The 24,218-nt window shown below is 44.9% G+C and overlaps 1 protein-coding gene across 4 annotated transcripts; it reads right to left on the bottom strand.

Moving 5' to 3' along the window:
• Window positions 1-2,145: 2,145 nt before the first annotated feature.
• LOC139391212 (N-terminal kinase-like protein) lies at window positions 2,146-23,779 on the bottom strand. 4 transcript variants are annotated; one of them, XM_071138827.1, is made up of 18 exons: window positions 23,575-23,779; window positions 22,563-22,703; window positions 22,129-22,251; window positions 21,372-21,592; window positions 21,126-21,216; window positions 20,811-20,966; window positions 20,514-20,672; window positions 20,057-20,164; window positions 19,826-19,939; window positions 19,493-19,648; window positions 8,813-9,001; window positions 7,122-7,197; window positions 5,595-5,801; window positions 4,670-4,815; window positions 4,412-4,507; window positions 3,743-4,048; window positions 3,478-3,556; window positions 2,146-3,336 (listed from the first exon to the last, which is right to left on the bottom strand). In XM_071138827.1, exons 1-18 carry the CDS (start codon window positions 23,680-23,682, stop codon window positions 3,209-3,211), a joined length of 2,604 nt encoding a protein of 867 aa, XP_070994928.1. In that variant the 5' UTR covers window positions 23,683-23,779; the 3' UTR covers window positions 2,146-3,208. The 4 variants fall into 4 exon arrangements, with proteins under 4 accessions (XP_070994928.1, XP_070994929.1, XP_070994930.1 ...); XM_071138828.1 differs by having other exon boundaries at window positions 2,146-3,333; XM_071138829.1 differs by having other exon boundaries at window positions 4,421-4,507.
• Between the last annotated feature and the right edge of the window lie 439 nt (window positions 23,780-24,218).

The following is a 24,218-nucleotide window of genomic DNA, read 5'->3' as shown; positions in this document are numbered from 1 at the left end:
CGTGTGCCTGTTTTACATGTTATTTTGGCAATTAAACGTATCACATATCAGTTTGCAAACATTGTCAAAAAAAAAATAATAATAATTTTTAAAGAATCATTGAGTTTAATAAAACAAAATACAAACATGGTCTCTTTTTTGCTTTCTTGAGTAAGGCAGCTCCAAAATGGAGGTGGTTCAGCCTAGCTCAGTGCTTTCTGTGGTGGTGGGGTAGCCAGCAGAAAATACGGAGCGTAGGGGTTGGTAATGTTCTCTAGTTGCGCCATGATTGGCTCGGTGTTCTGTCACTCATGGGGACACTACCTCACTGCAAAATCTACGGCTAGATCTTTAAAATTCAAACCCCTTGGGTGCTGCCATAGAGTTACATTAGAAGTGCCCATCCAAGAAGGCTCAAGGTCATTGGCCACAGATAAAAATGTCAAATCACGGTGTATCTACCGTAGCTTTGATTGGACTGATCATGACAACATCATACTTAAAAAAAAAAAAGGAATCAGTGGCTAAGCAATCACTAGCCTGCTATTCAGTGGAGTGGGTATGTGGTCCAAGTCTGGGTTTAAGGGTCTCTTTTCCAAGCTTAAAATAATAAACATTCAACACCATGGGCCAGAAAAGTTGTACTACATTGGCCATGCTCTCAATTCAGCATGACTTCTGCCACGTTCAAAACAACTGGAAACTCAGAACTGGGAAATCTCAGACGTCAGTCAGTTCAATAGAACTGGGAACTCTGAAAAAAACTAGCTCCGACTGGGAAAATATGTTTTTAACGGTCATCCAACTTGTAATTCCAAGTCAGGAACTCTGGCCTCTTTCTAGAGCTCTGATCTGAAGATCACTGAAGTCATGATTCAACCTTGTTTTTTTTCCCAGAGTTCCCAGTTGTCTTGAAAGCCCCATAAATCCAGAGAATGCCAGACTTTGATGACAAAATTTTCCCACAAAGACCGCCGCGCCACCTTCCTGTTCAAGTGAGCACAGCACAACAAGGTGAGTCCAAAAATGTATTTTATGCGGCTGCATAAATGATGTAATATGCCAGGGAGATTTGTATGCCGTAGCTAAGAAAGTAATACTAAGTGTATGTTGTGTAGTAATCTGTTAGTAGCCCATGTGCCTCACCTTAATAATTTGGTCCCTTTCCCCCTCATAACTTAGCCTACTGTTCTGACTTGGAGGGGTACATGTAGCCTATAGCCTGTTTTAGAGAAATATAATCATTGAATATTGTAAGAGCTTTCATTGTCTGCTTATATGCCCCCATTATTTATCCTACGGTTCTGACTTGGTGTACAGAGAGAATACTGTAAGAATGGCCCATGTTCTAAATTCTGTCGCTGTACATTTCAAAAGTGCAGAACAAATAGTTATGCTGACTATGTCCATAGCTCGCTCATTAATATCTTAATAGAAATTACAGATTGCCTCTTATCCGCTCTTCGTCCCCTTCTGCCATAGTTTGTACATCTCAATTGTCAGTAGAAACCACATTTGTTTAAGCAAGTCAGCCATATCAGCAATGTTTTTTTTTAAAGGCAGTAAATGAGGCTGAATGAACTGCTTTGCTGCTAAACAAGTCTCCGCTGATGGACAGGTGTAGCAGCGGTAATGATTCACTCCATGGTGCTGAAAAGAAAGCTCTGCTGTTGGGACAGCTTTATGTCGGCCCTAACAGTGTCACAGTCATAGTGTTGTGGCTTTGCAGGCATGCATCCAAAATATTTGGGGGGGGAATTTGCCCCACCAAAAATAGCCACTGGATACATCTAATGCTCCTTATATCGCCTTGAAATGACTGACAGTGTTATGAACAAAATCTTTATTCTTGAGTATACTAGCAATTTCCAGATGTTGGATTGAAAATATTTTATCTTAACCAGTGCTTGATCCGTAAACTTGTTTGCACATTAATAATGAATAAACTGAATCTGGTCTTGACATGCTCTGCAATGTAAGTTTGTACATTTTTAATAAACATTATTTGGTCTCTAGGTTTGTGGTCTGATTAACATACTTCTCTTAGTAAACAGAAACACCTCTGTTGTCCCACAAGGAATTTTCCAGTGGATTTGGATGTTGGCAGAAGCAGAAATTGTTCTGAATATATATTTGTAAAACAGTTCACACCCTTTCGCATAACACTTTGTCATGGTTTTATTTTGGGAATTGTTCATAGTACACAAGATTCTCTCTCTATAAAACAATGCATCTGATTTCACTGGACTTCCCTCCCTCGCCACCCACAACATATTTAAACATCACAGAGCACAGTTCATCTGACCCCAGTAAACCGTGCTGCCATCAAATAAAAGGCACAAACAGAACCTTCTCTTTCCCTTGACCCACCCAGCACTACCAATCTGACAAGATAGTTGATGGGCAGAATTATCTTTCACTTCATGATTTGATTTTAAATAGCGAAGTGACTCCATAAATATATAGGAGGAAGCTACAGATAAAATTGCATGATAACACCGTCCATGCTGAATATGAAGGCTTCAAGTCAGTCAACCCACCACCACTAATGATAACCGATTGGCTCCGAGGGGATGTAGGCCAGGTGTATATTATTCATCTGTGTACAGTGAGGTACCGTTAATCAACAGAGACACGTTCAGTTGGCAAACAAATATCATGAATAGACTTGACATGATCCCTTATTCTATCAGACTGTTCCACAACATTGTGCCCTGCTGAACGTGTCCCAGCATTACCCTTCAGGGAAGTACCGTATGCCTTCTGGTAGGTCACTCATATACAGACCCATGCATGCAGACTATCAGTCACACTGCAGAAATATCTAACATTCATAACCCATTTATGCGTCTATGTGAACATTCAGCATATACACATTTTATATCAATATAATAAAAAAAAAACGTTTTTCAGACAAATGCACCAACTATGTACATTTCTTTACATCTTTGTTTTTATATAAAAACAATATTTGCGCTGTAATATGAATGCAATGTTTAAACCCCGTAATAGTCTGGATAAGACATGTCTCAGCTTCTGGCACTCTGATCCCCTCTCAGCCAATGAGCAGCTTGTACAGTCAAGTTCAGTGTCTCTTCAATCTTTTTTTCATTATGGAATGTTGAACCTTCCATACATTCCACCCTCTCTGTGGGAGTCAGGGGAAAGTCATCATAGCACTCTGTCTGCTTCGCTTCCTGTCTTCCGCCAAACCTCCTCTTCCTTCCAATCAGTCCAGTTTCCGAGCACCCAGTTTTAGAGGACCCTTCACTGCCTTGCGTTCTGCCCGTTTGGCCTCCAGTTCTTTCCTCCTCTCCTCACGCTTCTTCTTGGCCAGCTCTGCCTTGCTTAGGCCTGCTTAGGAAACAAAAAGACAGACAGCTGTTATAATTTGACTTGAGCCTAATAACATGAACAGCATCTCATTAAAAGGACTCCCTGGTTTCAGATCATTGAGAGAGATGGAGAATAGAGAAGTTAGAGCAGGTTGAGACTCACCTTGACTTCCGTCCACAGACTCCCAGCTCTCCTCGGCTCCCCAGTCTCCAGCAGGCTCTGCACTCCAGCCATCACCAGCCTAGCATGAACCAGAAAGCACAGCGCACATTAAAACATGCATTGTCCTTCCATTTCCACCTCAAAATGTTCCCCACTTCACATCAACACCTAACTTTTACCTCCACTTTAACAAGCCTGTTTGTCAGTTGTTCAAAACACAAAGCCTACTCCTGTCAAACGTTTATTTATAAAGCCCTCTCCTCACCGTAGCAATGGGGGTGGGCATTGCTCTCTGAGACACGTTGGCAAGGAAGTCTGTCTGCGTGGCTCCCTTACTGTCCCAGTCATACTCGCTGGCTAACCGAACCCCCTCCAGCAGAGCAGCACTCTTAGTGGCCGGAGCAGTCGTTCCCTCCTCCTCCCAGTCATTGCCCCACGTCTCCTCTCCTGGTGAACTCTGACCCTGGCCGTCAGCCTCCTTCTCATTGGACCAGCTGTCGTCGGCATCCCAGCCCGAGCTGCTCCAATCAGAGCTCTGCTTTTTCACCGCCTCAGAAGTTGCTAGACCCACCTGGATGGAAACGGAGACAGCAATGAATGAATACCCCCCATGAAGTTTCAGCATGCACACGGTTTTAAATCATGGACCATTGTTCAGTAGGTTGGAACTTTCAGGAAATTGCAGACAGGAATGTATTTACAAATTAGTCATTTAGCAGATGCTCTTATCCAGAGAGAAGACAGCTAGAGAGCAACCACATCTCTCAGTCATAGTAAGTACATTTTTCCTCAATTAAGTTTAACATCAAAGCCAGAGCTAGTAAGAAAAGACAAGTGTGAGTGTTAGTTACTTTACAGAAATAGCATGACTATGCAATGTGCCATTATCTTTGACTATTCAAACATTCTGCCTCCCTGAAAACCAGATACGTACTCCTCTTACACTGGCCTTCTTTTTGACAGAAGACATTCCTGACCAATCAGAAGAGTTCCAGTCATCTGGGTCTGCTGCCTGTACCTTCTCTGGGTCCTGTGGGGGGAGAGAGAGCGCAAGAGTAGTTGAATGAGTTAACTGATCAAATAGAACATGCCTCTCCAATACAAACATCACTGTTCCCCATGTTCCGTGACAGTTGACGTCCCACGGTCCCAAATGTCAAATCCCACCCCAAAACCATTCCATGCCAATTACCTCCAAACTTCCCCAGTCCTCGTCATCCCACCGGTCTCCGATTGGCTCCTCATTCTTTTCGGACACCTTAGGAGAGTCTGATTGGGTAGCAAGGCCAGAAGCAATGGGTAGAGTCATGGAGGCCGGTGGGGGTTTAACTTCAGAGCCTGGAGGAATGAGGTGAAAGGTGGCTGTAAATAGCAGATGCCATTAACTGATGGATACAGCTTTGCCGGCTCTTCCTATGTTTCTATGGGGGATGCCACCCTTATGTACAGAATGACCACAAATCAAATGTCACACGTGCCAAATACAACAGACCTTACTGTGAAATGCTTACTTACAAGCCGTTAACAAAATATTCACTAATATAAACTTAAGTAAAATACATTTTAAAAGGTTAGAATAAAACAACGAGGCTATATACAGGGGTACCAGGTCAAGCGAGGTAATTTGAACATGTAGGTAGCGCTAAAGCGACTACGCATAGATAATAAACAGCGAGTAGCAGCAGTGTAAAAACATGGGGGAGGGGGGGTCAATGCAAATAGTCTGGGTGGCCATTTGATTAACAGTCTTATGGCTTGGGGATTGAAGTTGTTAAGGAGCCTTTTGGACCTAGACTTGGCGCTCCGGTACCGCTTGACGTGCAGAGAGAACAGTCTACGTCTTGGGTGACTGGAGTCTGACAATTTTTTGGGCCTCCCTCTGACACCGCCTAGTATATAGGTCCTGGATGGCAGGAAGCTTGATGTACTGGGCTGTAGGCACTACCCTCTGTAGCGTCTTACGGTCGGATGCTGAGCAGTTGCCATACCAGGAAGTGATGCAACCATGCTCTCGGTTTGTGCAGCTGTATAACATTGAGGATCTGGGGACCCATGCCAAATCAAAACAGAAACATATTTAAGATCCGAGTAATCCTGCAAATAAGTCAGTTCCTTACCCCCGGGTACTCCATCTATCACAGGGCTCCCAGCGCAAGGAGATGCAGTACCACCACCAACAGGGGTGTTCTCAGCCGGGCTGCCCCCCTCTGTCCCCTGGCCGGTCCGGATGAGCTTGGAGGTCAGAGAAGACACCCCCGTCACTGCCCAGCCTGCCCAACTGGCCGCTGCCCCAGCCGGCTGGGCTGATGACATCACATCCTTTTCTAGGTTGAGAAGGAGATAAGTAATATTAGACACTCAAAGGCTGCAAAAAGATTCCTTATAAGGGATAGTTTGGGATTTTGGCAATGAAGGAAGTTACAGGTATACCACATGACCAAGAGTGTGGACAGCTGCTCGTCAAACATCTCATTCCAAAATCATGGACATTAATATGGAGTTGATCCCCCCCAACTATAACAGCCTCCACTCTTCTGGGAAGGCTTTCCACTAGATGCTGGAACATTGCTGCGGGGACTTGCTATTAGCCACAAGAGCATTAGTGAGGTCGGGCACTGATGTTGGGCGATTAGGCCTGGCTCGCAGTCAGCGTTCCAATTCATCCCAAATGTGTTCGATGGGGTTAAGATCAAGGCAGTCAATTTCTTCCACACCCATCTCGACAAATCATTTCTGTATGGACCTCACTTAGTGCATGGGGGCATTGTCATTCTTATACATGAAAGGACCTTCCCCAAACTTGCCACCAAGTTGGAAGCAGAGAATCTTCTAGAATGTTGTATGCTGTGGCGCCAAGATTTCACTTCACTGGAACTAAGGGTTCTAGCCCAAACCATGAAAAACAGCCCCAGACCATTATTCCTCATCCACCAAACTTTACAGGTAACTTTAGGTAGCGTTCTCCTGGCATCCGCCAAACCCAGACTCATCCATCGGACTGCCAGATGGTGAAGCGTGATTCATCACTCCAGAGAACACGTTTCCACTGCTCCAGAGACACCACTCCAGTCGCCGCTTGGCATCGACATGGTCTGCTCGGCCACAGAAACCCATTTCATGAAGCTCCTAGACGTTTCCACTTCACAATAACAGCACGTACAGTTGATCGGGCAGCTCTAGCATGGCAGAAATTTGACGAACTGACTTGTAGGAAAGGTGGCATCCTGTGAGGCCATTCTACTGCCAATGTTTGTCTATGGAGATCGCATGGCTGTGTGCTCAATTTTAAAACACCTGTCAGCAACAAGTGTGGCTGAAATAGTCTAATCCACTAATGTGAAGGGGTGTGTCCACATACTTTTGTGTGTGTTATATATTTATATAGTGTAGTTTGCGAGCAAATGATACCGAGCTTAGCGCAATGACTGGAAGTCTTTGGGTACAGCTAACACTAGTTAGCGTTGGGTCACAAAACTACCTCTAACTTCCTTCATACTGGACACAGAAATGTTTTTATCCACGAGATCATCGGACTCTGGGGAAGCAGATAAAGGACTTCATTGCCAAAATCCCATACTATCCCTTTAATGTGAGATCAGTGTTTGAGGCTTTGGCGACCTGGAGGTTTGCGATTGTGTACAGACCTATTTCAGCCAGCTTGGTTGGATCTTCAGAAACAGTCTCCAGCTTCGTCAAGAAATTCTTTATTGCTTTAAATGCCTGAGGGACAGAAAAAAAACATGTTTCACAAGCTAGGTTTCTATCCAATTGGCAACAACTTTTCATGCAAATATATACACTGCTCAAAAAAATAAAGGGAACACTAAAATAACACATCCTAGATCTGAATGAATGAAATATTCTTATTAAATACTTTTTTCTTTACATAGTTGAATGTGCTGACAACAAAATCACAAAAATTATCAATGGAAATCAAATTTATCAACCCATGGAGGTCTGGGTATGGAGTGACACTCAAAATTAAAGTGGAAAACCACACTACAGGCTGATCACACTTTGATGTTATGTCCTTAAAACAAATCAAAAATGAGGCTCAGTAGTGTGTGTGGCCTCCACGTGCCTGTATGACCTCCCTACAATGCCTGGGCATGCTCCTGATGAGATGGCGGATGGTCTCCTGAGGGATCTCCTCCCAGACCTGGACTAAAGCATCCGCCAACTCCTGGACAGTTTGTGGTGCAACGTGGCGTTGGTGGATGGAGCAAGACATGATGTCCCAGATGTGCTCAATTGGATTCAGGTCTGGGGAATGGGCGGGCCAGTCCATAGCATCAATGCCTTCCTCTTGCAGGAACTGCTGACAATCCAGCCACATGAGGTCTAGCATTGTCTTGCATTAGGAGGAACCCAGGGCCAACCGCACCAGCATATGGTCTCACAAGGGGTCTGAGGATCTCATCTCGGTACCTAATGGCAGTCAGGCTACCTCTGGTGAGCACATGGAGGACTGTGCGGCCCCCCAAAGAAATGCCACCCCACACCATGACTGACCCACCACCAAACCGGTCATGCTGGAGGATGTTGCAGGCAGCAGAACCTTCTCCACGGCGTCTCCAGACTCTGTCACGTCTGTCACGTGCTCAGTGTGAACCTGCTTTCATCTGTGAAGAGCACAGGGCGCCAGTGGCGAATTTGCCAATCTTGGTGTTCTCTGGCAAATGCCAAACGTCCTGCACAGTGTTGGGCTGTAAAAGCACAACCTCCACCTGTGGACGTCGGGCCCTCATAGCACCCTCATAGAGCCTGTGTCTGACCGTTTGAGCAGACACATGCACATTTGTGGCCTGCTGGAGGTCATTTTGCAGGGCTCTGGCAGTGCTCCTCCTGCTCCTCCTTGCACAAACGGAGGTAGCGGTCCTGCTGCTGGGCTGTTGCCCTCCTCCGGCCTCCTCCACGTCTCCTGATGTACTGGCCTGTCTCCTGGTAGCGCCTCCATGCTCTGGACACTACGCTGACAGACACAGCAAAACCTTCTTGCCACAGCTCGCATTGATGTGCCATCCTGGATGAGCTGCACTACCTGAGCCACTTGTGTGTTTCCACAGCCATTTCTCGCATAATATATTTACAGACACAAAAATCCTACCTTGTCTAGCGTATTTTGTTTTTTCGACATTTGGAAAGTTTACTGCCCGTCGTGGCATTTTTATAATTCATGTGCATAAAAAGGTTGGATGGAACCTTCTTACAGATGGAATGTTGCAATGTGAAATGAGAGTTAGGTAAAAATATATTTTCATATGTAGATGGAGTTTTCAGGCTGAAATATTTCTAAACCTAATGCAATGTGTAAGGTGTTTGTAGTGCTTCTCACCTGATCTCTAACGTTCTTGTCAGGGTCAACAGTGAGGGTACAGAGTGTTGGTAGTACCCGTGCTGCACTCTCTGTCACACTGTAGTAGTTGTGGGTCGCTGCAAAGCCCAGAACCCCGGCCGCCCGAGAGGCGGGAAAGGGGTCCTTAGTGGCCCGAGAGAACGCAGAGATCAACACTCGTTGCCGTGTCTGTGGAGGAAAGGAGAGAGGTATGAATAAGAGCACAAACGAGGGGGGAGAGTGAGAGCGAGAAAGGGGGAGACGGGAAGAGAAAGGGGGAGAGAGCGAGGAGCGAGCGAGCTAAACAGAGAGAGCGAGGGAGAGAGCTGCTCAACATGCTCTGCTCACACCTACTGTAATGGTCCGAGCCTAAACCACACAAAACACCACTAGACAGTACAGAAATCCAAGCTTTTACTATATCATGCTGGAATATACAAGGCCTCAGGTCATCTCCCTTTGGACTAAAGAGCAAGAACCTGGACTTCAAAGAAATTGGAAATACAGACATTGTCATCCCACAAGAAACATGGTATAGAGGAGGCGGACTCACGCGCTGCCCTCTAGGTTATAGAGCTGGTAGTCCCATCCACCAAGCTACCAGGTGTGAAACAGGGAAGAGACTCAAGGGGTATGCTCATTTGGTAGAGCAGACCTATCCCACTCTATTCAATTAGTCAAAACAAATGAATAAGGAAATGATCTCAGAGAAAAATTTCCTCATGTGTGCTACCTATATCCCCCTACAGTATCCATGTACTTTAATGATGACAGCTTCTCCATCCTAGAGGGGGAGATCAACCATTTCCAGGCTCAGGGACATGTACTGGTCTGTGGCGAACTACATGCCAGAACACAACACCCTCAGCACACAAGGGGACAAACACCTACCTGGAGGTGACACCATTCCCTCCCTAATATGCCACCCTAGACACAACTATGACAAATATGGGTCACAACTCCTGGAGCTCTGTCGCACGCTGGGTCTGTACATAGTCAATGGTAGGCTTCAAGGGGACCTCTATGGTAGGTACACCTATAGCTCATCTCTTGGTAGTAGTAGTGTAGATGACTTTATCACTGACCTCAACACAGAGTCTCTCAGAGTGTTCACAGTCAGCCCACTGACACACCTTCTCATGCTTTTTTTAATAAATCAAAAAAGCTGGACTCTGGCATGAGGGTCTGCTATACAAATTGATGTAAAGCAGTGTTGGGGGGAAAAACATACAACTTTATAAAAAACATGTACACAACAAGTGTGCAGTTAAAATTGGCACAAAAAAAACATTTATTTCCACAGGGCTGTGGGTTGAGACAGGGAGTGAGCTTGAACCCCACTGAAGTTTACATACACCTTAGCCAACTACATTTAAACTCAGTTTTTCACAATTCCTGACATTTAATCCTAGTACAAATTCCCTGTTTTAGGTCAGTAAGGATCATCACTATTTTAAGAATGTGAAATGTCAGGAAAAATAGTAGAGAGAATGATTTATTTCAGCTTTTAATTCTTTCATCACGTCCCCAGTGGGTAAGAGGTTAACATAAACTCAATTAGTATTTGGTAGCATTGCCTTTAAATTGTTTAACTTGAGTCAAACGTTTCGGGTAGCCTTCCACAAGCTTCCCACAATAAGTTGGGTGAATTTTGTCCCATTCCTCCTGACAGAGCTGGTGTAACTGAGTCAGGTTTGTAGGCCTCCTTGCTCGCACACGCTTTTTCAGTTCTGCCCACAAATGTTCTATAGGATTGAAGTCAGGACTTTGTGATGGCCACTCCAATACCTCAACTTTGTTGTCCTTAAGCCATTTTGACACAACTTTGGAAGTATGCTTGGGGTCAATGTCCATTTAGAAGACCCATTTGCGACCAAGCTTAAACTGATGTCTGAGATTGCTTCAATATATCCACATAATTTTCCATCCTCATGATAGCATCTATGGGGCGGCAGGGTAGCCTAGTGGTTAGAGAGTTGGACTAGTAACCGGAAGGTTGCAAGTTCAAACCCCCCGAGCTGACAAGGTACAAATCTGTCGTTCTGCCCCTGAACAGGCAGTTAGTTAACCCACTGTTCCTAGGCCGTCATTGAAAATAAGAATTTGTTCTTAACTGACTTGCCTGGTTAAATAAAGGTAAAATAAATAAAATATTTTGTGAAGTGCACCAGCAACCCTACAACATGATGCTGCCACCCCCGTCCTTCACGGTTGGGATGGTGTTCTTCAGCTTACAAGCTTCCCCTTTCTCCTCCAAACATAACGATGGTAATTATGGCCAAACAGTTCTATTTTTGTTTCATCAGACCAGGGGACATTTCTCCAAAAAGCACAATCTTTGTTCCTATGTGCAGTTGCAAACCGTAGGCTGTCTTTTTTAATGCCGGTTTTGGAGCAGAGCTTCTTCCTTGCTGACCAGCCTTTCAGGTTGTGTCGATATAGGACACGTTTTACTGTGGATATAGATACTTTTGTACCGGTTTCCGCCAGCATCTTCACAAAGTCCTTCGGTGTTATTCTGGGATTGATTAGCACTTTTCGCACCAAAGTATGTTCATCTCTCGGACACAGAACGTGTCTCCATCCTGAGCGGTATGACGGCTACGTGGTCCCACGGTGTTTATACCTACATACTATTGTTTGTACAGATGACCGTGGCACCTTCAGGTGTTTGGAAATTGCTCCCAAGGATGAACCAGACTTGTGGAGGTCTACATTTTTTTACCCCCTGAGGACTCAGCTGATTTATTTTGATTTTCCCATGATGTCAAGCAAAGAGGCACTGAGTTTGAAGGTAGGCCTTGAAATACATCCACTGGTACACCTCCAATTTTCTCAAATGATGTCCATTAGCCTATCAGAAGCTTCTAAAGCCATGACATCATTTTCTGGAATTTTCCAAGCTGTTTAATGGCACAGTCAACTTAGTGTATGTTAACTTCTGACCCACTGGAATTGTGATAGTGAATTATAAGTGAAATAATCTCTCTGTAAACAATTGTTGTAAAAATTACAGACTTGCCAAAACTATAGTTTGTTAACAAGAAATGTGTGGATTGGTTGAAAAACTAGTTTTAATGACTCCAACATAAATGTATGTAAACTTCGGCTTCAACTGCATATATCAATTAATTGGCAGGGGCACTAGAACAGTCTACAGCCCCCGCCCTCACACTACTAGAATCTGAATCCACATCACCAACGAACTATCATGGTCCAAACACACCAAGACAGTCGAGAAGAGGGCACGACACCACCTTTACCCCCTCAAGAGACTGAAAAGATTTGGCATGGGTCCCCAGATCCTCAAAAGGTTCTACAGCTGCACCATCGAGAGCATCCTGACCGGTTGCATCTCCGCCTGATATGGCAACTGCTCGGCATATAACCGAAAGGCTCTACAAAAGGTAGTGGTAGCTTCCTGCCATCCAGGACCTATATACTAGGTGGTCAGAGGAAAGCCCCCAAAAATTGTCAACAGACTCTACTCACCCAAGTCAGAGTGTTTTGTCTCCTACTGCACGGCAAGGGGTGCTGGAGCGCCAAATCTAGGACCAAAAGGCTCCTTAACATTTTCTACCCCCAAGCCATAAGACTGCTGAACAATGACTCAAATGGCCACCAGACTATTTACATTGACACCAACACCCTCCATTTGTTTTGTACACTGCTTCTACTCACTATTTATTATTATCTATGCATAGTCACTTCACCCCTACCTACATGTACGAATTACCTCTAACCTGTACCCCCGCTCATTGACTCGGTACACATTGTATATAGCAATTGTTATTGTATTGTGTTACTTTTTTACTTTAGTTTATTTGGTAAATATTTTCTTAACTCTTTCTTGAACTGCACTGTTGGTTAGATCTTCTGCACAGATTCTGTCAGACCTGGGCCCTGACAATAAATCTCAATAAGACAAAAAATAATGGTGTTCCAAAAAAAGGTCAAATTCTATCTCAACGGAGTTGCCCTAGAGCACACAAAACACTATCTACCTCGGCCTTAATATCAGCACCACAGATAACTTCCACTAAGCTGTGAACAATCTGAGAAACAAGGTATGAGGGGCCTTCTCCACCATCAAAAGGAACATCAAATTCAACATCCCAATTAAGATCTGGCTAAAAATACATGAATTAGTTATAGAAACCATTGTGAGGTCTGGGGACTGCTCACCAACCACAAAACGGGACAAACACCAACAGACTCTGCATGCAGAACTCTGCAAAAACATCTGTGTACAACATAAAACACCGAATTAGGCAGATACCCACTAATTATCAAAATCCAGAAATTCTACAACCATCTAAAAGGAAGCGATTCCCAAACCTTCCACACAGTGCATTTGGAAAGTATTCAGACACCTTGACTTTTACCACATTGTTACTTTACAGATTTATTCTAAAACGGATGAAATATTTTTTACCCCTCAATCTACTACACATAATACTCCATAATGACAAAGCAAAAACAGGTTTTTAGAAATGTTTGCAAATTTAATTATAAAAACATTTCCATAAGTATTCTGACCCTTTACTCAGTACTTTGTTGAGGCACCTTTCACACCGATTACAGCCTCACGTCTTCTTAGGTATGACGCTACAAGCTTGGCATACCTGTGTTGGGGGAGTTTCTCCCATTCTTCTATGCAGATCCTCTAAAGCTCTGTCATGCTGGATAGGGAGTGTCGCTGCACAGCTATTTTCAGGTCTCTCCAGAAATGTTCAATCAAGTTCAAGTCAGGGCTCTGGCTGGGCCACTCAAGGACATTCAGAGACTTGTCCCAAAGCCACTCCTGCATTATCTTGGCTGTGTGCTTACGGTCATTGTCCTGTTGGAAGGTGAACCTTCGCCCCAGTCTGAGGTCCTGAGCACGTTTTCATAAAGGATCTCTGTACTTTGCTCCATATATCTTTCCCTTGATCCTGACTAGCCTCCCAGTCCCTTCTGCTGAAAGACATCCCCACAGCATGATGCTGCCTTCACCGTAGAGAAGGTATTGGCCAAGTGATGAGCGGTGCCTGGTTTCCTCCAGATGTGACGCTTGGCATTCAGGCCAAAAGAGTTCAATCTTGGTTTCATCAGACCAGAGAATCTGGCAAATTCCAAGTGGGATGTCATGTGCCTTTTACTGAGGAGTGGCTTAAGTCTGGCCACTCTACCATAAAAGCCTGATTGGTGGAGTGCTGCCCAGATGGGAGAACCTTCCAGAAGGGCAACCATCTCCACAGAGGAACTCTAGAGCTCTGTCAGAGTGACCATTGGGTTCTCGGTCACCTCCCTGACCAAGGCCCTTCTCCCCCGATTTCTCACTTTGAGACTGATCTAGGAAGAGTCTCTTGGTGGTTCTAAACTTCTCCCATTTAAGAATGATGGAGGCCATTGTGTTCTTGGGGACCTTCAATGCTACAGAAATGTTTTGGTATCCTTCCCCAGATCTGTGCCTCGACACAATCCCGTCTCGGAGCTCTACGGACAATTCATACGACCTCATGGCTTGGTTTTTGCTCTGACATGCACCCTAAAAAAAATCCAGGCATTTTGTGGCCAGTGGCCATAGTGCCCTTCTCCCTGAGCACTCCATCATGTGGTTGGGTCTTTCTCACAGGCTACAAGTGAAGACAGACACATCAGGGACACAACTGTGCATGTCCTTATCGAATTACGAGGTGCATATTGAAGATTTTGGAAGAACTGTCCACATTTACTTTTCGTCAGCCAACAGATGAGTAGGCTTAACGAACAGTTTAATAGTAAAAGCACTAGCCTATGTCAATCCACTAGCCTCCATAGTACAAAGTAGAGGTCGACCGATTATGATTTTTCAACGCCGATACCGATTATTCGAGGACCAAAAAAAGCCGATACCGGCCAATGTTTTTAATTTATTTGTAATAATGACAATTACAACAATACTGAATTAACACTTATTTTAACTTAATATAATACATCAAAATCAATTTAGCCTCAAATAAATAATGAAACATGTTCAATTTGGTTTAAATAATGCAAAAACAAAGTGTTGGAGAAGAAAGTAAAAGTGCAATAGGTGCCAAGTAAGAAAACTAACGTTTAAGTTCCTTGCTCAGAACATGAAAACATATGAAAGCTGGTGGTTCCTTTTAACAGGAGTCTTCAATATTCCCAGGTAAGAAGTTTCAGGTTGTAGTTATAGAAATTATAGGACTATTTCTCTCTATACCATTTGTATTTCATTAACCTTTGACTATTGGATGTTCTTATAGGCACTTTAGTATTGCCAGTGTAACAGTATAGCTTCCGTCCCTCTCCTCGCTCCTACCTGGGCTCGAACCAGGAACGCATCAACAACAGCCAACCTCGAAGCAGCGTTACCCATGCAGAGCAAGGGGAATAACTACTCCAAGTCTCAGATCGAGTGACGTTTGAAACGCTATTAGCACGCACCCCGCTAACTAGCTAGCCATTTCACATTGGTTACACCAGCCTAATCTCGGGAGTTGATAGGCTTGCAGTCATAAACAGCTGCTGGCAACCGCAGGAAAGTGCTGTTTGAATGAATGCTTACGAGTCTGCTGCTGCCTACCACCGCTCAGTCAGACTGCTCTATCAAATCATAGACTTAGTTATAACATAGTAACACACAGAAATACGAGCCTTAGGTCATTAATATGGTCGAATCCGGAAACCATCATCTCGAAAACAAGACGTTTATTCTTTCAGTGAAATACAGAGCCGTTCAGTATTTTATCTAACGGGTGGCATCCCTAAGTCTAAATATTCCTGTTACATTGCACAACCTTCAATGTTATAATTACGTAAAATTTGAAGTGACACAATTTCACCTGGTTAATATTGCCTGCTAATCTGGATTTATTTTAGCTAAATATGCAGGTTTAAAAATATATACTTCTGTGTATTGATTTTAAGAAAGGCATTGATGTTTATGGTTAGGTACACATTGGAGCAATGATACGCACCGTCAGCGTAGTGTCCAGAGCATGGAGGCGCTACCAGGAGACAGGCCAGTACATGAGGAGACGTGGAGGAGGCCGTAGGAGGGCAACAACACAGCAGCAGGACCGCTACCTCCGCCTTTGTGCAAGGAGGAGCACTGCCAGAGCCCTGCAAAATGACCTCCAGCAGGCCACAAATGTGCATGTGTCTGCTCAAACGGTCAGAAACAGACTCCATGAGAGTGGTATGAGGGCCCGACGTCCACAGGTGGGGGTTGTGCTTACAGCCCAACACCGTGCAGGACGTTTGGCATTTGCCAGAGAACACCAAGATTGGCAAATTCGTCACTGGCGCCCTGTGCTCTTCACAGATGAAAGCAGGTTCACACTGAGCACGTGACAGACGTGACAGTCTGGAGACGCCGTGGAGAAGGTTCTGCTGCCTGCAACATCCTCCAGCATGACCGGTTTGGCAGTGGGTCAGTCATGGTGTGGGGTGGCATTTCTTTGGGGGGCCGCACAGCCCTCCATGTGCTCGCCAGAGGTACCGAGATGAGATCCTCAGACCCCTTGTGAGACCATATGCTGGTGCGGTTGGCCCTGGGTTCCTCCTAATGCAAGACAATGCTAGACCTCATGTGGCTGGAGTGTGTCAGCAGTTCCTGCAAGAGGAAGGCATTGATGCTATGGACTGGCCCGCCCATTCCCCAGACCTGAATCCAATTGAGCACATCTGGGACATCATGTCTCGCTCCATCCACCAACGCCACGTTGCACCACAGACTGTCCAGGAGTTGGCGGATGCTTTAGTCCAGGTCTGGGAGGAGATCCCTCAGGAGACCACCCGCCACCTCTTCAGGAGCATGCCCAGGTATTGTAGGGAGGTCATACAGGCACGTGGAGGCCACACACACACTACTCAGCCTCATTTTGACTTGTTTTAAGGACATTACATCAAAGTTGGATCAGCCTGTAGTGTGGTTTTCCACTTTAATTTTGAGTGTGACTCCAAATCCAGACCTCCATGGGTTGATACATTTGATTTCCATTGATAATGTGTGATTTTGTTGTCAGCACATTCAGCTATGCAAAGAAAAAAGTATTTAATAAGAATATTTCATTCATTCAGATCTAGGATGTGTTATTTTAGTGTTCCCTTTATTTTTTTGAGCAGTGTATATTAGCAGATGTTAAGCGAAATGATTGTGCTTCTAGTTCCGACAGTGCAGTAATATCTAACAAGTAATCTAACAATTTCCCATCAACTACCTAATACACACAAATCTAAAAAGTGGTGAATGAGAATATGTACATATAATTATATGGATGAGCGATGGCCCGAGCGGCATAGGCAAGGTGCAATAGATGCTATAAAATACAGTATATACACATATGATATGAGTAATGTAAGATATGTAAACAATGTTAAAGTGGCATTGTTTAAAGTGACTAGTGATCCATTTATTAAAGTGGCCAGTGATTGGGTCTCAATGCAGACAGCAGCCTCTCTGTGCTAGTGAATGGCTATTTAGCAGTCTGATGGCATTGAGATAGAAGCTGTTTTTCAGTCTCTCGGTCCCAGCTTTGATGCACCTGTACTGACCTCGCCTTCTGGTTGGTAGTGGTGTGAACAGGCAGTGGCTCAGGTGATTGTTGTCCTTTATCTTTTTAGCATTCCTGTGATGTAGGTGTCATGGAGAGCAGGTAGTTTGCCTCCGGTGATGCGTTGTGCAGACCGCACCACCCTCTGGAGAGCCTTGCGGTTGAGGGCGGTGCAGTTGCCATACCAGGCGGTGATAAAGCCTGACAGGACGCTCTCGATTGTGCATCTGTAAAAGTTAGTCTGGGTTTTGGGTGACAAGCCAAATTTATTCAGCCTCCTGAGGTTGAAGATTCGCTATTGCGCCTTCTTCACCACACGGTCTGTGTGGGTGGACCATTTCAGTTTAACTGTGGTGTGTACGCCGAGGAACTTAAATCTTTCCACCTTCTCCACTGCTGTCTCATCGATGTGGATAGGCGGGTGCTCGCACTGCTGTTTCCTGAAGTCCATGATAATCTCCTTTGTTTTGTTGACGTTGAGTGAGAGGTTGTTTATCTGACACCACACTCCGAGTGCCCTCAGCTCCTCCCTGTAGGCTGTCTCATCGTTATTGGTAATCAAGCCCACTACTGTTGTGTCATCTGCAAACTTGATGATTGAGTTGGAGGTGTGTGTGGCCAAGTAGTCTGAACTGGGAGAACAGGTGGGGGCTGAGCACGCATCCTTGTGGGGGCCCAGTGTTGAGGGTCAGCGAAGGGGAGATGTTTCCTACCTTCACCACCTGGGGGAGGCCCGTCAGAAAGTCCTGGACCCAATTGCACAGGGCGGGGTTGAGACCCAGGGCCTCCAGCTTGATGATGAGCTTGGGGGGGGGGGTACTATGGTGTTGAATGAATGCTGAGCTGTAGTCAATGAACAGCATTCTTACATAGGTATTCCTCGTCCAGATGGGATAGGGCAGTGTGATGGGGATTGCGTCGTCTGTGGACCTGTTGGGGCGGTATGCAAACTGAAGTGGGTCTAGGGTGGCCGGTAAGGTGGAGGTGATATGGTCCTTGACTAGTCTCTCAAAGCACTTCATGATGACAGAAGTGAGTGCTACAGGGCGGTAGTCACTTAGTTCAGGTATCTTTGCCTTCTTGGGTACAGGAACAATGGTTAACAAGTTTAAATGTTTTACTCACGTCGGCCACGGAGAAGGAGTGCAGTCCTTGTTAGCGGGCCGCAACAGTGGCACTGTGTTATCATCAAAGTGGACAAAGGTGTTTAGTTTGTCTGGAAGTGTGACGTCGGTGTCCATGACGTGGCTGGTTTTCCTTTTGTAGTCTGATTTCCTGTAGACCCTGCCACATACGTCTCGTGTCTGAGCCGTTGAATTGCGACTCCACTTTGTCCCTGTTTCCCGGCATTTCGCTTGTTTGATTGCCTTGTGGAGGGAATAACTACACTGAATACCAGGCAGTTAGCAAGTTTGGTAGGCTACCAATGACCATCAGCAGCATCAGAGCTTGGAGAAGCCTAATTACTGTGACTAAACTGTCACATGGAATTTGACTGCCTTCATGACTCGTACCTGCCTGTGTAGCGGTAATACGGTCACCACAACAGCCCTAGTCCTGGGGCTCTGTTCACAAACAGACCCCACAGAGCCCCAGGACAGCAACACAATTAGAACCAACCAAATCACAAGAAAACAAAAAAAAATATTCCTTGACACATTGGAAAGAATTTACGAAAAATCAGAGCAAACTAGAATGCTATTTGGCCCTAAACAGAGAAGAGAGTACACTGTGGCAGAATACCTGACCACTGTGACTGACCCAAACTTAATTAAGGACAGCTTTGTACAGACTCCGTGAGCATAGCCTTGTAGGCAGACCTGGCTCTCAAGAGAAGACAGGCTATGTGCACACTGCCCACAAAATGAGGTGGAAACTGAGCTGCACTTCCTAACCTCCTGCCCAATGTACAAGAGACACATATTTCCCTCAGATTACACAGACGCACAAATTTGAAAACAAATCCAATTTTGATAAACCATATCTATTGGGTGAAATATCATAGTGTACCATCACAGCAGCAAGATTTGTTGCCACAAGAAAAGGACAACCAGTGAAGAACAAACACCATTGGAAATACTACCCATTCCATCTATAGATCTATGGAGAGAGAGAGAGAAAGCAGGTGAGTTACCCCAGCGTTGAGGTAGGGGGCGATCTTTCCCAGGCACACGGTGGTGTTGCAGCGGATTGGTCCCTGCTCGTCTCTCGCCTGCAGCCGTGCAAAGTGCCTCATCAGCTCCTGATTCAGATTACTCTCATTCAGCTTGGGGGCCAGCAGCAGCATGGACTGGGAGAAGGAGAGAACAGAAAGAGGCATAAAAACCATTTAACAACAAGAACAGACCTTTGGGAACACCATTAACCACAGGGAATGTATACTTTCAGTTCCACTTGAATAAAGAAGTGAGTGAAGCCACCTGGTCTTGTGAGCATAAGTCTGACAGAGTTGGTGAGCCAGTTATACCTTGACAGTTTGTTCTCTGATGGCCGGGTTTGTGTCTGTGAAACCGTGAACGACATGAGGGAAGATCTGCGAGTTCACCGCTGCATCGTTTAGATACTGAACAAACTGCTCCATCTGGAGGAAAGAGAGATGAGGACGGGGTTGGAAAGAGGAATAAAACAAGAGATCTGCAGCAAACACTCATTCTGGTGTAATGGCCGTCTCTGTACTCTGATGTGTGGTACTCTGTACCTGTTGAAGCAGTCGTATCCTCATGGCCCGGTCTGTAGAAGAGAACATCTTCACAATGACAGGAATGATCTTCTGCTGGTACTCCTCCGCAGACAGGAACTTCCCCACCTGACAGAGACAGAAAGAAAGAGACATGGAAAATGTTCTGCCCTCTCGGGATCCTAAGGTGGGTTAGTGGTCTGTTGACATCCCCTTGGTGGTGTGTGGGAGGGTTATATTCTGCCTGGTTGGATGGGTATCTGTTGTGTCAACTACTGATGTAAAAAAAGGCTTTACAAAATACATTTGATTGATTGGTGGGAGATTATTAGTTGCCAAAAGCATGTTTCCCCATGAAGAAATGCCTTTAAAAGCTATTTAATGATTATGCTTTACATAGAGAGGAGCAATTAAATGCCAGGCCGGTGATCCATTCTCCTATCTAAATCCCTCCTCTCTGCCTCCACAGCACACATACCTTAAACAGAGGTGTGAGGACGACAGCACCGGCGTTGCCAAACTCAAAGGCAGTGAGTAGCTGTGGCAGCACCTTGTGCTTACAGAAGTCCTCTGGGAATGAGTCCAGGTTCTCACTCAGGTCCTGAAAGAACTGCTGCTTCTCTGCTGGGTCTTTGATCTGGATCAGATTGAATAGATAAGATAGATTTCACTGAATAAAATGTTTTATTGGTAAGTCAACACATTTCAATGAGAGCTGTGTCACCTCTAATGTGTCAAGCTTTTTCTATATCAGGACAGGGGTCCGGAATCACACCTGGATCTCCTCTAGGAAAAGGTTGCTCTCAACGAAGCTGTTGCTAAGGAATCCTCCGGGAGCTCTGCAGTTTTGCAGGAAGCGGGCTGGGTTAGGCCGGGCCCTGGCATTGGCCCCCACCAGCTCACAGTAGTGTGGCACCAATGCTTTAGGGATCTGAGGGACAACAAACCATAATACGTTTCACATCACTTCCAATTAATTCATGATCTTTTATTTTTTTTGACAGGAGGACATTAGAATCATTTTTGGATTTTCTTAATGTGTGATGCTCTGGTAAAATGTTAGAAGGTAAAGGGTGGGAGAGGAGGGTACCTTTCCGAGGGAGCGTAGGGAGGAGGCTCGGGGAAGTGGACCATTGAACACTTCCCAGATCAGACAGCCCAGCCGCCACACATCCCCAGCCCTTGAGGACAGAGAGATAGACTCAGACAATACAAATATGAAGTATCTTCAGACTACATTAAGCATTGAACTAAAACCTTTGTATGGGAGATCCCAGGGAGACAATTTTTCATGAAATCAGTCTTTCATTCTTAACTTATTCTCTGTCCGCCTCACCATTTCTCTCCACTGTTTGGTGATTCAGGGGCGTCGTATTTATCCATTTCAGGGTGAACAGCTTTGGCGGAGGGTAGTGATGTGGAGGCGTCCCCGTTCTCTGGGGTCATGTGGTCCAGACCGCCAAGCTTCCATTCTCCGGCTCGGTCCACAAACACAGCCCAGATACCCAGGTTGTTGTGGAGGAGGTGGCAGTCATTCACCAGGAAACTAAGGGCTTTCTACAGGGGGGAAATAGAGTGTGTGAGAGATAATCAAATAATTCCCCATAACAATAGACTAATTATTTGCCTGAATTTGATTTGGTATAGATTGCTATGTAATAAACAATTTTAAGTGTGGGAAGACTCAGAGAGATGCATTCCTTTGAGGAAAGTTAGTCTAGAATCATCTGTTGTAACTGAGTACTGATGCTCTACCTTTGACCTGTTGAATGGTATGGTTAAAGTTTGACGCCATTCTGGGCCGGGGACACACTTATAATGTATCTGTGAACCTGTTTAACTCTGTAGCAGCTGATGTGACTTCCTACGAGCCTTTCGGCTGGTGTTTAGAGAACATTCAGTACTGTGTGATTAATATATAAGTGCCTTCTAAGACAAGATGGAGTCATATTGCCATTGAGTAAGAGATTGATAGAGAGGAAGGAGGAGGATAATGGAGTAGAGGTGGAAGAGGATTGATAAAGGACAAGCAGCACTCAACATAAAGAAACATCAGGAAATCAGAGCACTCATTTCCCCTCCAGTCTACTGACCACAGTCTGATGCAGGCCCCAGGACACCTCCAGCTCTCCAGAGCCCCCCCTCTCTGACTGGGCCTTCAGGTGGGCTGCCAGGGGGGTGACCTGCTCTGTGACCAGGTACAGGCTCTTCTCTGTCTGCAACGCACCAGAAAGAGACAACATTAATGCATTCACAATGACATTGTTAAAATGTGCATTAGTCTTAAGTATGGTTCTATTATACAGTTAGTACACTAACGACTAGCACACTAGCTACTGTTTCTCTCTAGAAGAGACATGGGAACTAACTGATTCAGTCCTTGATACTCACCACACTCTGCATGAAAAACAATTACAAGAAAAACAAATACAGAAGACTGAGAAAATGGTGACAGAATGATTGTTTTAAATATCAACTAAATTGTGATGTTATTTGCATTTGGTAGGAAATACACACAGACACACACCTCCAATCCATCTACATAGGCCAGGATGTTGGGATGTCGGAGGGTCTTCATACGTTTGAACGCTGCCTTGGCTAGCTGGGTCTGTTCCTCTGTCCCTGTTGATACCTCGTACACAAACACCGATAGTGGTTCCCCACCCGTCTAAGGAAATGTCAAAATGTGACAATGTCATGATCCATCATTAGTATGAAAAGCGATGTTATTGAGGTTTAGCGGTGATGTTATTGTGACTTAGGGGAGATTAAGTTACAGTCTCCCTGGTGAGGCCAGACCTCAATCACAGGAGTGGTGTTGTTCGATCCTGAACCTTGCAATAAGGGTTGTTGTCATGTCACCATACAATTTGTCTCAGTCAACTAGCTACCTATTTAAGGTTAAACACAGCACGATACCTACACAAGTACACGCCAAAGGTTCCACCATTGCATCAGCATGGCATTGAACAATAAGTAAAAGGAACAAACGATGCTAAGCGGAACCTTTGACAAATTAGCCGATAACGTTAGTAGTTAGCTAACTAGCTACCAGGCAAAACAAGAATGACAGTGTGCTAACGACATCATAATTTGTCATGAAAGTTTGTCGAAATACATTTTGCATGAGCATGTAACGTTAACTAGCTGACGTTTCTAGCTCGTTATAGGTGACACCAGTGGCTAGATAGCTAACGTTAGCTAGCTAATAACTGTAGCAGAGATTGACGTGGCGATATTACGTGTCCCTGCATAAACAAAACATAGCTAACATTAACTATGCTGGTCTTACAAGTTACGTTCGCTAGCCGTGTTGTTTTAACTAACGTTAGGCGATAAATATCCGGACAACGCCATCTATATAGACGACATACATCGTGATAATCATGTATGGCAATTTAACATTCAATTTCATCCCATAAATAAGAATGGTGTCCTGCCTTGAACTCAGTCATAGCTAGCTAGCGAGGCCTTGCCTTGTATCAGCTAGCTAACAAGACATCTATCAAATATATTTCTGCCCCCACTATTGTATTTACCTTTCGCTTGCCTCGATGCAGTGTCCATATTCCGGACTTGTCTTGCGTGTCCGGTAAAATGTCATAATTAAAGTCTTTGACTGGATCCCGAGCGAAAAAGGACCACATCGTTCCTACATCAAGCAAACAACTACGTAGCTATGGCGAGCCGCAGCCTGCTAGCAAGCTAGCTACTCCGGATAGATCAGATCCTTCCCTGTCGTCGATTCCACCACTTGGGGGGGGGGGGGGGGGGGGGGGGGGGGCAGATGCTAGACTGGCGAGTGTAGGCAGTGGGTGATTCAAATGTTGACTTCTTCTTCTATGGTATTTTGGCGATCACACAATTTAATGTGCATCCCACCACCTACTAGGCTATTACCTCCCAAAACTACTATTATTTTGGATATTATAAATAAAAATGTCGGTTAAAAATAAACAGATCGGATCCCTACAGTCTCAAGGGAAACCTGGGATGGCGTGTCTTCCGGCGTCAGTACCCCTTGCAAGTATTTCGATGTAAATCCTTCAGTCCCCGAAACCTTTCAACTGCAGCTACAATAATTCCTAGTTTCTTCGACTTCTTTGAGACTTGTGTTGTAGTTTCTAACTGTGGAAATGACCTCAACAAAATCCACATTTTAACACACAGGGTATCTTTTGTT

This window comes from Oncorhynchus clarkii, chromosome 31 (genome assembly GCF_045791955.1).
Source record: "Oncorhynchus clarkii lewisi isolate Uvic-CL-2024 chromosome 31, UVic_Ocla_1.0, whole genome shotgun sequence".
Classification (NCBI taxonomy): domain Eukaryota; kingdom Metazoa; phylum Chordata; class Actinopteri; order Salmoniformes; family Salmonidae; genus Oncorhynchus; species Oncorhynchus clarkii.
Note: the sequence above shows the minus strand (reverse complement) of the source record. Positions and strands in the feature narration are given on the sequence as shown.